Here is an 18,414-nt window from a genome sequence, read left to right on the forward strand (position 1 = left end):
AAAATACTTATACTTTCATTTTATTAATTTTCTACAAAATAATTAATATTTAGTTTACTAAATGTATTCTAAAAGAAAAATATAATATTTTCTTACAATTACATCTCCTTATATTTAATATTTTTGTTTATTTAATGATTAAAAAGAAGTTGAAGAAAATTTTAGAATTATTTTAACTTAAATTTTGGTTAGTATGCCAAAACTTATATTTGAAGTCTCATTTTCATTTTCAATAGGTACTTTTTTAGACTATCTTATTCAACACATAATCAAACACTAATGGCTCATTTATTTTGATTTTTTTAATTTCCTATTTTTACTTTTAATTATAAAATTATCACCTTATTTTTTGTGTGTCTTCTATTTTTTTAATATTTGTAACAAAAAGATATTTTCACTATTTTATGTATAAATATTAGTATAAAACAAGAAACATCTAAAAATAAAGTGATAATTTTATAATTAAAAAAGAGAATAAAAGATAATAACAGATTTTATTTATAAAAAAACAGATTTATTTTAAGTAAATGGACCCTAAAAGTGTTCAATAAAAAACAATGCTCATTAGATAATTAATAATAATTCAATCAATTGAATTAAATTATTTTGATAAAACTTAAAAATATGACTATGTGAGGACCTCTCTTCAAACCTTAAATACAACATTAAAGTCACATTTACATAGCTACATTAACTACAACGTTACAGTCTCCTTTACACCACAACATTGACTATAGTATCATTTAAGTCTCATTTACACTACTGCTACAACATTAACTACAGCATTACTCCGTTGGATATACTGAGTATATTCTTTTAACATGTGGATCACATAAATATATATTTGCTAGTCTCTTTAATGTAGTCTGATCTAAATAAGATAAAATATTAGTCTTTAATTATAAGATTATTTTCAAAAATTTATGGTTAAATTATAATTTTGATCTCTTTAATTTTTTAAATTCATGATTTTTTTCCTCCTATATTTTAATATAATATCTAGTCCTCCTAGTTTATAAATTTGTAATTTTAATTCCTTTGATAACTTATTAACTAATATTTGTGATAATTAAAGATATTAAATTAATTATAAATTAAATAAAAAATATCAATCATTAAAAAACTTTAATAAAATATTATTAACCTTAATGTGTTGTTACGATTTATAGAGTTGCGTGTCACAGTAGAAATAAAAGAGACATTTGTCACAGTGTTATTGAAAATTAAGATTAATTATTTTTTATTCAATTTTTAATAATTAATGATTTTGATAAATAATTCAATTAATTAGAATTATTTATTAATAATCTATCAAGAGAATCAAAATCACCAATTTATAAAACTAGGGGACCAAATATTACAATTAAAATCCAGGAGATCAAAAACATGAGTTTAAGATATTAGGATAACCAAAATTATAATTTAGCCAAAATTTATTCATCTCTTATTATAAGACTATTTTCTAATTTTTAGATGCATTAATTATTTTTTTTCGTGTATATTCTTACTTAGTTATTTTTTTTCCAAATATTAATGAGAAATAAATAAATGAATAGAGAGAATAAAAGACGTGAATTAATGAAAAGAATCTTATAATTTAAAGAGAGAAATTTCCAGAATTTGGAAAAGTGTTAATCACCTTAAGTTTGATTTTGAGTTGCAATTTTCCAAAATTGGAGATGGAAACTAGCTCTAAAACCTAAAGGAAGAAATTGTATCAGTTTAGGATAAGGGTAGTAGCAGTTAAGGTAACTGATGCCAGATAGAGTGAGACAGAAGGCCGGTTAAATAGCTAGATTGTGAATCCAAATTCATCAAAATGAGTTCATGCTTTCAGTCGCGAGCACGTTTCATCACATTCATTTAATACACAAATCAAGACCAAACATACTTTTTCCTTTTCTTTGTCCTTTCTTCTTTATTTGAATTGAAAACACGTAAGTTTTGAAGCTAACTAATGCTGTTTTTTTATTGCTCTTGTATTAATCCTAATGCTTTTTCAATCATTTATGTTTTGTTCTTTAAAATCATTAGAAAAGACACCATAGACTCAAAATTCCAATTAAAAAGGACCAAAGGTATATATGTCTTCTAAAGCAGTAGTTATAGGTATAAGATTTATTTATATTTTTTAATTTGAATCCTCGTTCCTTCTCCAATTATTAGAGTGAATCCCTATTTTAAAATTAAAATTTGTCAGCATTTATCATTTTAATATCTGACTTTACAAATTTTTTACTTAGTCACTGATATTATAAAAAATCAATTATTCGTTTTATATTATTGTCCCTTCGTACTAAAAACAAATAAGGTGAATGACATTTTATAAAGTTAAAGAATAAAGTGAGGATTTTAAAAAATTGAATTCAAGATTAAATTAGCCAATGCAAAACAGGAGTTTATATATTCTGTTATTATTTGATTATTTCTCTTTTTTGCCATGCAGGAAACAAATGTGAAACGGGACCCGCATTGAGTAAGATTCCAATTTCCATTTGACCGGCACATGAGAATCAGATCACCAATTAATGTAGTCATAAAAAAAAATATCACCTTTGAGATTGGTTACCTTGGAGGACTGACCCCATCTCGAATCTTATCCTTTTTCTTACGTGTTTAATCTACCCTCTTCTTCGTAACATATTTTTATACACAAATTATAAGAGAATTATTACTATGGTATTTATTAGGAGATAAATTCACTAAAATATTATTTTTTTTAAATTTTAATAAATGTATTTATTAAGTCTTTCAAGATAATAATATTTATTAGATGACAAGATTAAATTATATGCTTAAATATCTCATTAAAAATAAAAAATATAAGTTAATTTGATTTTTTAAGTCTAAAACTATAATTGTTTTATGATGAAGAGAATAGTTTTGAAACTCTTTGATTTATTGTCATGTTTTAAATGGTGCGCGTAAATATAATTACATATGTATACAACTCAAGAGTTCAAGAAAATAATTTTATTTTAAATATCTTTATGGTATTAGAGATCTCTTTTCTTTCGTTAGCTTTCAGTTCCAAAACCCAATCCATCCTCTGCTTCTAATTTAGAAAATTATGTATCCTCTTCCACTAATCATTTTAGTAGTACATAAAGACATCATTGCATTCAACCTCATTAATTTTCAACCTTTTTTATCAAACTAAATGTCATAAACTATTCTCCATGAAACAAATAGCTCCTATTTCATGCCCTTGTTTTATCCCTCCTGGTCCAACTTGATCCAGGAGTCTTTATGTATCTCTAACAAACTTCCAAGCTACCCTTCAAGTCTACAAGATGAGGGTAGGTGTGATATGTCATACCCTGATTCCTAGTCAACAAGAGGGAAGGACCACCCATAAGGATTCTAACAATTAAGTTAATTTTTTTTAATCAAATATTAATTGTTAGTTTATTTAATATATTAGTAAGAAGAATCTAACCCGTCAATTTTCTCTACTTTTCATCTTTCTTAAGTTAATATGAATTTAAGAGTTGGGGTTTTTTTGAATTATGATCCTGTATGTTTTTACAAGCATCTTCTCGATAATGTGAATTGATAGAATAATTATTTTCTTCTTAGAAATGAAATCTTTATATTCTGGAAAGTTAATAGGAGCTGTGAGTTATAGTAAAAGTTATTATTGATGTCGTTACGCTTCCTTCTCAACTTTGGATAATTGGGCCTTAGTTGAGCTTAGGTTGATCCAGGAGCGGAATACCTTGTAATCTTGTATGTACAACATTTTGGAGTTTTGAATATTTATTTGTACGATTTAATTCGTCATCTGATATTTATAATTTTACAAATTTTATCTTTTAATCTCCACTTAAAAATCATCCACTCTGTTCTACATGTAAGTACTTTTAGTTTCGTTTCAGTTCTGTCATTAAGAAAAATAATGTTATTAATCATGAATGACGTACCATTAACATGTATTGTGCTTTAGGTTTTAGTCTTTATACTTACACTTTTTTAAGTTTTAGTTCCTATACTTAATCTTTTACATTTTAGTCTTACACTTAAAAATCATATGTTATAGTCCTCATACAAGGATTTTTATTTTTTTATTTTTTATGTTTTAGTCTTTATCAACACCTTTCCTTTCTTCCTCCTTCTCCTATCTCCTCTCTATTTCCTTCATTTATTTTTCCTCATTATCAACACTTGTTTTTTTATTTTATTTTGCATGTTCTATTTCTTTTAAATCTTCTTACATCAACTAATTGTCGTTCATCCTAAATCGAAGAATCTTGAGATTGTAGAATTTAGACGCGACTTGTGTTTACACTCCTTGTACTGGCAAGAACTTGTTGCGTTGTTTTAATATTCTTGCTACATGAAACGCTTGAAAGCATGAAATTTTCCATTTAATTCATTTTCTAGATTACATGGTATATATTTGAGTAACCGTTTGCGGATATAAAATTTGCGTTTCCGAATAGATTTAATTTGGACGGATTTTTGTGTTGTTTTGTTATAATGCCTTTGTCACGCATTGCCAGCAAAAAGATCGCCACTGGCGGTGATACATGGCAGAAGCCTTTTCATTTTCAATTATCTAGATATTTAACAATTGTCAGGAAAAAATGGTGATTTTACACCGTTAGTTTTGATTTTGTGGTAGTATATATTAAAGAACCCAGAGCTAACAGAGTTATATGGCACACACATCCAAACATTTGATGTAGTGAGATTAAAATAATGCAATAATTCTCTGCCATTTTTAAGACTAAAAGTAAAAGTTTATGCGACTACAATAAATGAGTAATTAAACGATTATGTATTTCCTGTTATGTTTGTACAGTGAAATTAAACCATTAATTCTAATGTTGCATTTGAAGTCTATTTAGACAAGCAGTAATATTTTTTAACACAGTGAGTGGGGGCACAGACCCACTTGTGTACATATAAAATAAACTGTGAGTGGGTACCTGAGACCAAAAAGGAGGTGGAGTATCAAAATAGTCATGCTAGTGCCTGCACATATGAAAAGCACAAAGATACAACCGCCTTAAAAAGGCTTAAAGCTACCAGCTACAAAGTGGACCTGAGTGCTTACCATAATTTCGAGTCTTGACCTAAGACCAAAGTCACAAAACCTTTAACGCATTAAAATGGAAAGCAAAACTAATAACCAAGGATATGGCTGTTATGCTTGTGCTAATCATCCTTCATACGTCGCTCTCGACTATATTGACTCATTGGACTATATTCAATAATGCACTTGAATAATTCACAACCCTTTTTATCCAGAACTTTATATAGATTATTTCATCCTCTTCCATTAACTCCTAAGAGGCTAAGAGGAACCAAAGTACATCTTCTGAAATTTGCAGAAAATCAGAAATATACAAATAAAAAGGATATTTGTCATTCCAATATCGGAAATTTACGTCCAATTGGTGCTGTCACATAATCAATAAGATCAGGTCCATCATGGATTCTAATTCATTCTTTAAAAGTAAACAAGCACTTCATCTGTAATAATCTATTGGGGCATTACTTTTTCTCATCTTATGACAAAGTACAGAGAAAATTTGTCTGCAGAAAAATCTTAAAAAATAAGTAAAAATCAAGTAAAATAAAAAAATCAGGAAGAAACAAATGAATAAAGAAGAAACTAGTGAAATATTATAAAAAGGTACTCCATGATGAGTAACATTCCAACTATGCAAAAGATAGTAATAATTAGAAAGTAGACACCGACATTTTAAAGAATTTGAGGATGAAGTACGTACATTGATTATTGTGATTCTCTCCCCCAACTTGGTTACGTGAAATAGAAGAGCTGCTATTTGTGGGTATAAATATAATGTATAGTATATATACTACTAAGTCTCTAAGTACTAATTGCATTAATTATACACCACAACCCTCCGGCCCCTATATAAACACGAGCTTTCTGTGGTGCACCAGTGTGCTATCTTATTCTTGTGCCTCAAGAAATAGGTTAGTTCCGAGCTGAAACAAGATGGCTGGTGATAAACAAAAACTCTTTAACAGACTGAAGCCATTCATAGGTGTAGTGTTCTTACAGTTTGGATATGCTGGTATGGATATTCTATCCAAAGCTGCACTGAACAAGGGAATGAGTAACTATGTATTTGTCGTGTACCGTCATGTTTTTGCCTTTGTTGTCATGGCCCCTTTTGCACTGATCTTGGAGAAGTATTTTTTCTCTCTTCCATATATGTGTGTGTGTTTGATTGTGTGAACATGATATTGATGTAATGCCGCATTCTTTTAACAGGAAAGTAAGGCCGAAGATGACATTTTCAATCTTCATGAAGATAATGATTCTCAGCTTGCTAGAGTAATTTACCTGCATGCATGCCTGATCGATCACTTTAATTATCCTAACCATGCAATATATATAATGATGCAGTACTTAACTTTGGTATTATTCTTTTTTATGGCAGGCCTGTTATTGACCAAAATTTGTATTTTTTGGGCATGAAGTACACCACAGCAACCTTTGCTGTTTCCATGTACAATGTCCTCCCTGCCATTACCTTTGTCATGGCTTGGATTCTTAGGTAACATTCTCATGCCGCTCAATAGAAAAATATTCCAGATTTATTTATAGCTAAAAAGACATCATCATAAATTATATTCGTACAATAAAGTTGTATTTTTTTTATATGATCATAAAATAGAAAGAGAAAAAAAGAAAAGTATGAGTTAAAATGAGTAATACGTGTACACCACTTAATGTGCACAAAACTAATAAAAGATTATCACTATTTGTGTAGTTGCTTGATTCTCTTTTTGTTTTCAATACATTTAGTCGTTTAGTTACTAGAAAAGTATTTAAAACAGACCTATTAATATAGAAATACACAAATAAGGTTGTGTCTGTAACTGGATGCATTCTGTCAAACTAAAAAACCTGTTACACGCAGTGGCAAACAGCAAACTCTTTATGACATGTTTAAGAAATCTACATATCTGAAATATTGAGTGGCAATTCCAGGCTTGAGAAGGTAAAACTAAAAAGTATACGCAGTCAAGCAAAGGTGGTAGGGACTTTAGCCACTGTTGTAGGTGCCATGGTCATGACCCTGATAAAGGGCCCAATACTTGATCTTTTTGGAACACACGCAAGTAGTACCCACAACCAGCAAAATGGTGGGGTGAATCTTCAACATGCAATAAAGGGATCAGTGATGATCACAATTGGCTGCTTTAGTTGCGCTTGTTTCATGATTCTCCAAGTGAGTTTTCACTATCATCATCTATAGCTATTGATATTAATAGATCCCAAAGATTTTTTTTCTTTTGATTTTATGGGGTCACTAATATACAGTTTGATCTCTTTATTCTCTAGGCTATTACCATTGAAGCCTACCCTGCTGAGCTCTCTCTTACAGCATGGATATGCCTATTGGGAACAGTTGAAGGTGGCGTAGTGGCACTGGTTATGGAAAGGAAGAATCTTTCTGCTTGGTCTCTTCAATGGGATACAAAACTGCTTGCTGCTGTTTACAGTGTAGGTTCTTTACTTCTATATAGTAAACACAACTACCACCTCTGGACCAAACATAAGAGAATAAATGCACATCTAACGTTGAGTTTAAGAAAAGAATCCAAGAAAATCGCTAGACACAGAGAGCCAATATTTTAATATACAAACAAAATACAAAACAATTCTATTAACCTCTGTGTCGTTAGTGCTGGTGTATATAATGAAAGTAGAAGAAGTGTTTGCGAACAACAAGAGAAAGATTACATTATAGAAAATTAGGATCAATAATTTTTATTTAATTTTTAATAATTAATGATTTTAATTAATTTATAATTAACTTAATAACTCAATCATAATTATTTGTTAAAAATCTATCAAGAAGATTAAAACTATCAAATTATAAGATTAAGGGAACTAAATGTTATAATTAAAATTTAAGAGAAATAAGATAAGAAATTGGAAAAACTAAGAGGAACAAAATTATAATTTAGCCTATACTAAAAAAATGAAGAGAAAGATAAAGAGAAAAAGTAAAATAAATATGAGATGGAAGAAAAAGTATATGTATGTTTAATTTTTTCCTTTGCTGTCACAAGAAACGTGTATGATATTTATTTTTTTAACTATTTTTTCTTCTATAAATTTACAAAATATTCTCATGCAGGGCATAGTTTGCTCGGGAATGGCTTATTACATCCAAGGAGCAGTGATGAAAGATAGAGGCCCGGTCTTTGTAACAACTTTTAACCCTCTCTGCATGGTCATTGTGGCTATCATGGGCTCCTTCTTTCTGGCTGAAATAATGTACCTTGGGAGGTAATTTATAAAATCAACTTCAAACCCAAAACACATGCCTAAACAATTAAATAGTTTTTCTTGAAGAAATTAAACTAAAGAAATCTGACAAATTTTACAGGGTGGTTGGAGCTATTGTAATTATTTTAGGACTGTATCTTGTGGTGTGGGGTAAAAGCAATGACTACGAGTCATCAAATTCAATTACTAAAAAGCATACATTGCCATCCAAGCAAACAGTAGAGGAGGAGCATTCTAATCATGATGTCATCACTCTCAGTAACTTAGGCGCGGGAAACATAGTTCGAGATGAACAAGTATGAGGAAACATACCAAATTCAATCTAAATTTCAGCAATCTGGGATCTTTCAACCGTCCAGAAGCCCATTTGAAAACAACTTTATAGGTTCATCGTTGTTTGAACAATTATGATGTAGTAGTAGAGGTTTTTAATGTAGCACTGTGGTATGTCGAATGGTAAGTTTTAATATAAGGCAAGAAATTCGCAACAAAAGAAGGTGCAACTTTGATTTCACATTATATTGATGCAGAGCTCGATATCAAGTTATTAATTCACAATAGCTAGAAATATCAGAGGTGGGAGATTTATTCTGACCAACTCACTCACCAATTAACTTCAAATGACTACATCGAATTAGCAAGTGTAATAACACAATTTCATTTTCAATTCAGCATAACTAAAACAGTAAATGGCTCAGCAGGCATATATAATACTACGAAACAGGGTTGGATGAAAAACATTTTCTACCTAATGACGAAAGCATGCCCTCAAAAGACAATGCAGATAGAAGATAGACCAATATCCTTCATCTTTCAATGAGTTCATGCACCGGAATAAAGACCATGATATCAAAATCAGCTAGGCTCCATGAAATTTATTAACTACTTACAGCCATTGCCCACCCAATAAGCAATACAAATGTTCCATTTTGTTTCCCGAGTTCCCTTTTATTCTCAAACGTTGTCCATTAAACACCAGCGTTATTGTTGATCGTCAGTCAGCAAAGGTATCTCCAAATGATTTACTCCAATCAACAAACAAGTGTCTTCCAATGAGAGAAGGAAGGCACTTTTAACAATACAAAGGATTTTGCATCAACACAATGAAAATGTGAAAGTTCAAAATATATGTGTGTGTGCGTGCATGTGCATGTGAACTCGCTCAAGACCTGTACCTGCACCAAGGGGTCTTCCCCTTTAAGATACGCTCTCTTCTCTGAATTATTCTATTCTCCCATTAAACACAAAGTTTACTTAGGGTCGAAGCGTTTGCCGGTGACTTCCCCTTCTTGTTCCGTTGTTCGACAACAAGGACATTCTTCATAGTCAAGCTATTGAAATTCCCTGAGACCAAAGCCCACAAGCTAGTACACAACCCGCCATGTTCAGAATGAACTATATATATCAATAATTGCATAACCTTTCCAAATGTGGAAGGATTTCTGATCCAAAGGTGAATCAGTTATAGTTCATGTCACTATTCACTTCAAATAACATGTTTTATGGAGTACTATCCATATATAGCGCTCCTATTATTCTCGAAGTACAGATTATTGCTCTTCTGCATGGACTTTAGCAGCGCAACAAGTCGATGACAAACGAAGATTTTCTCAAAGGTTTTAAGGGACAACACCTAGGCATTGTGGCAGTAGAGGGAGCTGTATTCTTGCTTTTCATGTCCACTTGAACAGAGAATATTGAATGCACAGGCTTGTGGTCTGAGAATTTGGACTCTCCTCGAACTTACCATATTTGATCCAGGCCTTCCCCTCTCCACAAAATTCGATCCCACCTGTTTTAACATCCCACACAAGCAATTTTGTGTCATTTACAATATTATACATAATGTATCAGTATCTTAACTCTTAAATATAACTTTTAATTTAACTTGTATTACAATAGTCAATAATCATAGTATGCATAATGTATGATTAAATCACAGGGTAAAACACTATCATTACATTCTAATTATTTGACTATTTGTTGGCCACAATGAAGCAGAATGACTACATCTCATGTGTGCAATATTTGTTCCTATCAACCGACCAACATTGGATTAATCCTTAGGCATTAAAGCAACAAATCAAAACTTGGAATCGAGTAAGCAGAGATCAGTAAAAGAAAAGTAGAAAACGTCGTTTAGCTCCGTCTCTGTGCATACTGAAATATCTAGAAAAGTATACACATATTGTTAAGATAGTTTCATAAAAAAAAATAAATTCTTTAAGAAACTTAGTCACAATAAAAAACAATTTATTTAATTAAATATAAGCTTAAATTCCCTTTTGCTCATATGATTGTCCAATTTTGATTTCTCAATAAAATTTAAGTTTAAATATATTTTTAATTCTTAAAATTTAGTATTTTTTTTATTTTTTGTTCTTCTAAAATTATTTTTTTATTTTTAGTCATTATAAATTATGTTTGTTTTATTTTTAATTAAAAATAAAACAAACATAATTTATAATGACTAAAATAAAAAAATAGTTTTAGAAGAACAAAAAGTAAAAAGACGGTATAAATTATAAAGACTAAAAAAAATTTAAACCTAAAATTTATTATATATTTAGTGCTTATTTTTTCAAAACTTAACAATTTTAATCCATCCTAAGTGTATGTCAATATTTTTTTAATAAAAAATTGTTAATACAACATTAATAATAATGTCACATTGACATGGTAGCATGATTAATGATATGATAATTCAACACATGTTAAGGTGACACTAAAAATATATTATAGTAAAAAGTAAAAGGATTTAGTTATGAGATTTACTTCATTATAGTTTATTGTAATTTTTTTTTTCAAACTTTACTTGAAGTAAAATTTAATTTTATAATGCATAACTTATTTTTTTCTCTCTCTCATGCTTATTCTTGTTATTTTAATTAAATTTCTTCTCTATCCTCTAAACAAAAACTCCAACAATGTCAGTACGTGCTTATAAATAGTTGGGTAAAGTAGTAATAACAACTTTATCTAACTATTTTTGGTTGAAATTGTAACAAGCTTAATTGGCTAAGTGTTGATTGTAAACACTGCTTAGGGATAAATTTCCTACAACGTTATTATGAACATGGACATGAAATTATAAGGTAATATATTCAGTTTGACACACCTTGGGTCTCGCACTAAAGAATCTAACTAATCTTTATATGTCTAAAAAGATCATTATTGAACAGATTGCCTAAAAAAAATTAAGAAACTACCGTGCCATACCCTCATAGTACCATTTGAAATTTGAAGGTATAACATTCCCTTATCCACAATATCTTAGTCATGTCAAAGTGTAGTAGTGTCATCCAATCCATATGCATCAAATTAGTCGAAACCTCAAACAAAATATCAAGAGTTTGGTCAAATTTTAGAGTTCTACCTTGGATTCAACAATATGGTTGGGAGAATACTTTGAGAAGTTAAAAAGTTTCTACATTTATATTAAATTTTAATGTGATAAGATTACATTAGATTTTTTTAAGATATATACATAATAAAGTTAATTAGTTATCCTTTATTGCTTATAAAAAATAAGTATCCTTTATTTTATAAATTTTCTACACACTAATTAATATTTCAGTTTAATAAATGTAGTCTAAAAGAAAAAGTATAATATTTTCTTAGAATATACATATCCTTATATTCAATAATTTTGTTTATTTAATGACTAAAAATAAGTTGGTGAAAAATTTAGAATTATTTTAACTTAAATTTTAGTTAGTATGCCAAAACTTATATTTGAAGTCTTATTTTTATTTTCGATAGATACTTTTTTAGACAATCTTATTCAACAATGAACACATAATCAAACACTAATGGCTCGTTTATTTGGAAGAAAAAAAGTTATTTCTTATTGTCACTTTTAATTAATTATCACGTTATTTTAAGCGTGTCTTCTATTTTTTAATATATTCCTTATTTTATGTATAAATATTATAAAACAAGAAACATATTAAAAATAAAGTGATACTTTTATAATTAAAAATAAAAATAAAAGATAATTACAGATTTTATTTCTTAAAAAAAACAGATTTTTTTAAAGTAAATGAACCCTAAAAGTGTGAATTTAGAAAGAAAAGAAAAACCTAAGTGTGACTATGTGAGTCTCATTTACATCACTGCTACAACATTAACTATAACATTTAAGTCTCATTTACATCACTGCTACAACATTAACTACAATGGATTCTAATTCAATTTTTAAAAGTAAACAAGCACTTCATCTGAAATCTTGTAATAAACAAAAACTCTTTTAACAGGCTGAAGCCTAGGTTTAGTGTTCATACAGTTTGGATATGCTGGTATGGATATTATATCCAAAGTTGCACTGAACAAGGCAATGAGTAACTATGTACTTGTCGTGTACCGTTATGGTTTTCCTTTGTTGTTATGGCCCCTTTTGCAGTGATCTTGGAGAAGTATATTTCTCTCTTCTATATTGATGTAATGTTACATTCTGTTAACAGGAAAGTAAGGCCGAAGATGACATTTTCAATCTTCATGAAGATAATGATTCTCAGCTTGCTAGATAGAGTAATTTACCTGCATGCATGCCTGATCGATCACTTTAATTATCCTAACCATGCAATATATAATGATGCAATACTTAACTTTGGCATTATTCTTTTTAATGGCAGGCCGGTTATTGACAAAAATTTATATTTTTTGGGAATGAAGTACACCACACCAACCTTTGCTGCTTCCATGTACAATGTCCTCCAAGCCATTACTTTTGTCATGGCTTGGATTCTTAAGTAACATTCTCACGCTGTTCAATTAAATATTATGATAAACTAATTATAATTTTCATCTTTCTAATTTTTTAAATTCATGATTTTGGTCCCTTTAACTTTTAATAGTAATATATTTGACTCCTTTGTTTTATAAATTTACAATTTTGATCTCCTAGTATATTATTAACTAATAATTATAATTATTAGAGCTATTAAATTAATTATAAATTAAATAAAAATTATTAATCATTTAAAACTTTAATAAATGACCACTAATCATAATGTGGTTTTATTACTAGTGGAGTTCCGTACGACAATGAAGGAAGAAAGATTTGTGCGGAAACAAGGAGGAACACAGTGGAAAATTATGATTAATAATTTTTATTAATTTATAATTAATTTAATAATTTAATCATAATTATTTGTTAATAATTTATTAGGAGGATCAAAATTATCAATTTATAAGATTAAGGAATTAAATGTTACAATTAAAATTTAAGAGGATTAAAATCATGAATTTGATAATTTAGGGGACCAAAATTATAATTTAGCCTATAATAAAAAAAATGCAAAAAAAGATAAAGAGAAAAAATGAAATAAATATGAGATGGAAGAAAAAGTAGATGTATGTTTATTTTTTTCCTTTGCTGTCACAAGAAACGTGTATAATATTTATTTTTTAGCTATTTTTTCTTCTATAAATTTACAAAATATTCTCATGTAGGGCATAGTTTGCTCGGGAATAGCTTATTACATCCAAGGAGCAGTGATGAAAGATAGAGGCCCGGTCTTTGTAACAACTTTTAACCATCTCTGCATGGTCAATCTGGCTATCTCATGGGCTCCTTCTTTCTGGCTGAAATAATGTACCTTGGGAGGTAATTTATAAAATCAACTTCAAACCCAAAACACATGCCCAAACAACTAAATAATTTTTCTTGAAGAAATTAAACTAAAGAAATCTGACAAATTTTACAGGGTGGTTGGAGCTATTGTAATTATTTTAGGGCTGTATCTTGTGTTGTGGGGTAAAAGGAATGACTACTAGTCATCAAATTCAATTACTAAAGAGCATACTTTGCCATCCAAGCAAACAGTAGAGGAGGAGCATTCTAATCATGAGGTCATCACTCTCAGTAACTTAGGCGCGGGAAACATAGAACGACATGAACAAGTTTGAGGAAGCATACCAAATTGAATCTAAATTTCAGCAATAAGGGGATCTTTCAACCGCCCAAATGCCTATTTGATGACAACAACTATATAGGTTCCTGGTTGTTTGAACAATTATGATGTAGTAGTAGAGGTTTTTAATATAACACCGTGGCATGCCAAATGGCAAGTTTTAATAAAAGGCAAGAAATTCCCACCAAAAGAAGACGGTACAACTTTGAATACACATTATATTGATGCAGAGTTCGATAGTATCAAGTATTAATTCACAATAGCTAAAAATTTCAGAGGTTGAAAATTTATTGTAACCAATTCACTCACCAATTAACTTCAAATGACACCATCGAAGTAGCACGTGCATCTAATATAACACAATTTCATTTCTAATTCAGCATAACAAAAACAGTAAATGGCTCAGCAAGCATATATTGACTACTTACAGCCATTGAGCACACATTAAGCAATACACATGTTCCATTTTTTTTCCCTAAGTTCCCTTGTATTCTCAACAAGGATGAGTTGTCCACAATTGAGGAAATATTTAAACACCAGCGTCGTTGTTGATAGTCAGTCAGCAAAGGTGTCTCCAAATAATTTACTCCAATCAACAAGGGGTCACTTCTCAGAGCCATTCTACTCTCCCATTAAACACAAAGTTTACTTAGGGTCGAAGTATTTGCAGGTGACTTCCCCTAATGCTTGTTTGACAACGAGGACATCCTTCAAGGCAAGGGAGCTATTGAAATGCCCTGAGATCAAAGCCTACAAAGTACAAACTAGTGCACAACCCGCCGGTCACCACGTTAAGACTGAACTATATATACTAATAATTGCATAACCTTTTCAAATGGGGAAGGATTTCTGGTTCATAGGTGAACTAGTTACAGTCTGATCCCCTCTACTATCCCATATATAGTGTTGCTATTATTCTCAAAGTACATGTTATCATTAGGGTGTTTTGTCTTGCAACCAGCATGCTATTCAAACTCATGCATTAATAAGCTAGGGATATGTAACATCAATCAGAAATAGCAATTTAGCTCAAAAAGATTCCTACATCTATGATCAGGTTTTAACAGGCATACCTTCAAAAAAATTCATGACAGGCAGCTGCATAATTGCATAAATACCCAGAACCTTTATGGTACCTCAAATTAGTTCCTTTTAGCAAGCATAGCAACAAGGCAAGTAATTGACGTTAAGCCACTGTGATAGATTAATTGACACTAAAATTTACCTACCACGACAAAGTCTTATACTTTACAGGAACTCCATCCAGAATACCAGTGGACAACAAACTTTTGATATTTTAAGGGAATTTGTTTGAAGGAGCCTCCTCACTCCTTAGGCATTCTTATCTTGGAAGAATTAGATTTCCCCAACTGTTTCTCATTCAGGGCTTATGAGTTACGTGGCACTTCTTGACACATATAGTTCATAGCTGGAAATGAATTTTCCTGAGTTGTGTCATCATCATCAAAGGCACCAAAGGATATCGTAACTCTCTTTTCTTTCAGTAGAATGAGCAACCAATGGCATGTTATTTTGCCCCTAGTGGTAGTGGATTTGACACACTGATATGATACCATCTTCCCCTTCACCAATTATACGATCTCTTGAGATAGAATTGCCATATGCTTTGTTGTAAGCTAGGGAAATAGTCGTCCAATTACTATAAGCCCTATTAAATCCTTTGTCAATTCATATTGTACTGCAAATCTCTATGTAGCTTTAACCTATCGATAAGTTGTCATCTCCCTTGTTATAAGATCTACACATTGAAATAAAAAAATTATATCTGTCATACCGTTAGTTGTAGATGAGACTTGTTGATATGGAATTTGTTGGGTTGTGACTAAAATTCATATGGCAGTTAATTATGTTATTTTGTTTTGTTCTGTTTTTTTTATCCTTTTCTTATATAAGGAAAGGTTGTTTTGTATTGGGAAGCACTTCCTTTTTGAATTGCATCAGAAATAAAATCTTTCCGCCTCCTCTCGTGGATGTAACCTGATTAAAGGTGAACCACGTAAATTTTGTGTGTTCTTTCACTTCTTTCTCTCTTTCATTTTACTGCAAATTCTGTGTATGACATATTGTTCTGTTGTTCTTGTTTGTTCTTCATCACTTTCATAACAAACTGGTATCAAGAGTTCAAGTTGCGATAAAGGGAATTCAAGATTCTCGTATGAATACGAAGATCAAGTTGTGCGAGTCTTGTTTCTGGTATCTTTCGCTACTTCACTGTGATCAAGAACACTCAAGAAATCATGTCAAACACAATCAAGATTGAGAAATTCAATGGAAAGAACAGGTTCAATCTGTGGCGCATCAAGATGCATGCTTTGTTGAAGGAACAACGTGTTTAGGCTTCTGTTGCTTCTGCATCTGTGAAGAAACCGGTGGCTTCTGAATCAAAAGAAAAGGCCTCTATTTCAAAGACTGAAGAACTTGCAGAACAAGAAGAAAAAGCTTACTCACTAATCTTGCTTTCTTTGTCTGATGAAGTTTTATATGAGGTTACTAATGAAGAAACTGCAAGTGGCTTATGGCTCAAGTTGGAAAACCTATATATGACCAAGTCAATATGCAACATGCTCTTCTTGAAAAGACGTTTATTTGGTTTACACATGAAAGAAGGTACATCTCTTAAGGATCATCTTGATGAACTGAACTCTATTTTGATGGAATTAAGAAATATAGATGTTAAGATAGAGGATGAAGATGTTGTCATGATTCTGTTAGCCTCTCTACCACCATCATATGAGAGCTTTGTCAATTCTCTTAGTGTTGGTAAGGAATGTGTCACCATGGAGGAGGTGAAATCCAACTTATACTCAAGGGAAGTTCGATCTAAAGTACCTGGAAATTCTGAAGAATCAAATGGATTTGGTCTTGTGGTCTCTAACTCTAACAAGAACATCAAGAAAAAGGTGTTTACAGGAAAAAAGAAGACTCATGTCAATCCAAAGGACATCTATAACTACTGTAAGGAGTCAGGTCACTGGAAGAAAGATTGTCCTAAGAAAAAGGGCAAATCATCTCCTGCTATTGCCAAGGAAGGTTCCACATCTGAAAATGAGCTTGTTCTTTCAGTTGCTGATCACCACCAACATTCTGAAGATTAGTGGATATTAGACTTTGGTTGTTCCTTTCATATGTGTCCTAATAAAACCTGGTTGGACACCTATGAAGAGAAATCGGGTGGAAATATCTTCATGGGAAATGATGTCTCATGCAAGATAGTTGGAATTGACACAGTAAAAATCAAGATGCATGATGGAATTATCCAAACACTCACTGAAGTTAGACATGTTCCAGAGCTGAAGAAGAATCTAATCTCTATAGGTATTATGGATGGAAAGGGATTCAAATGCAACACTGAAAATGGGGTCATGAAAATTCAGAAAGGCTCTACAATGGTGATGAAGGGTATAAAGAGGGGTACTCTTTATATACTTCAAGGTACAACATGTATTGATGATGGTCTACTAGCTGTTGCATCAAAATTCAATAAGAGCATACCTGACTTAACTCAATTGTGGCACATGAGGCTTGGTCATATGAGTGAAAAAGGTATGATGATACTTCAAAAACAATAGTTGTTGGGAAATCAGAAACTGGATGAACTTAAATTCTGTGAACACTGTGTCTTCGGCAAGCAACATAGGATTAAATTTCCTAAAACAATTCAGACCACCAAAGGAACTCTTGATTACATTCATGCTGACTGTTGGGGGCCTGCAAGAGTACCTTCACTAGGTGGTGGAAGGTATTTCCTTTCCATAATTGATGATTACTCAAGAATGACATGGATCTACATCATGAGTCAAAAGAGTCAACCTTTCAAATACTTCAAAGAATGGAAGACACTGATTGAAAAACAAACTGAAAGGAAAGTTAAAAGACTCAGAATTGATAATGGCCTAGAGTTATGCTCAACAGAATTTAACAAATTTTGCAAGGCTGAAAGAATTGCTAGGCAATTTACTGTTAGGAACACTCCTTAGCAACATGGAGTTGCTAAACGAATGAACAAAACACTTCTGGAAAGAACAAGATGCCTATTGTCTAATGTTGGTCTTAACAGAAGTTTTTGGAGAGAAGCTATCAATACAACTTATTTTTTTTATCAATAGAACACCCTCTACTGCTATATGACTTAAAACTCCTATTGAAATCTGGAATGGCAAAACAACAATTACTCAAATCTAAGCGTATTTAGTTGTA

General features: G+C 30.9%; 1 protein-coding gene and 1 pseudogene across 1 annotated transcript; both read left to right on the forward strand.

Moving 5' to 3' along the window:
- Positions 1 to 5,838: 5,838 nt before the first annotated feature.
- On the forward strand, positions 5,839 to 8,774 carry LOC100806461 (WAT1-related protein At2g37460). Its single transcript, XM_003521298.5, has 7 exons — positions 5,839 to 6,168; positions 6,251 to 6,313; positions 6,420 to 6,536; positions 6,974 to 7,214; positions 7,328 to 7,489; positions 8,130 to 8,281; positions 8,382 to 8,774. The coding sequence occupies exons 1-7, from the start codon at positions 5,972 to 5,974 to the stop codon at positions 8,581 to 8,583; spliced, it is 1,134 nt and encodes a 377-aa protein (XP_003521346.1). The 5' UTR covers positions 5,839 to 5,971; the 3' UTR covers positions 8,584 to 8,774.
- On the forward strand, positions 8,728 to 13,036 carry LOC102667506 (WAT1-related protein At2g37460-like; annotated as a pseudogene).
- Positions 13,037 to 18,414: the final 5,378 nt, after the last annotated feature.

Source organism: Glycine max, chromosome 3 (genome assembly GCF_000004515.6).
Source record: "Glycine max cultivar Williams 82 chromosome 3, Glycine_max_v4.0, whole genome shotgun sequence".
In the NCBI taxonomy this organism is placed as follows: domain Eukaryota; kingdom Viridiplantae; phylum Streptophyta; class Magnoliopsida; order Fabales; family Fabaceae; genus Glycine; species Glycine max.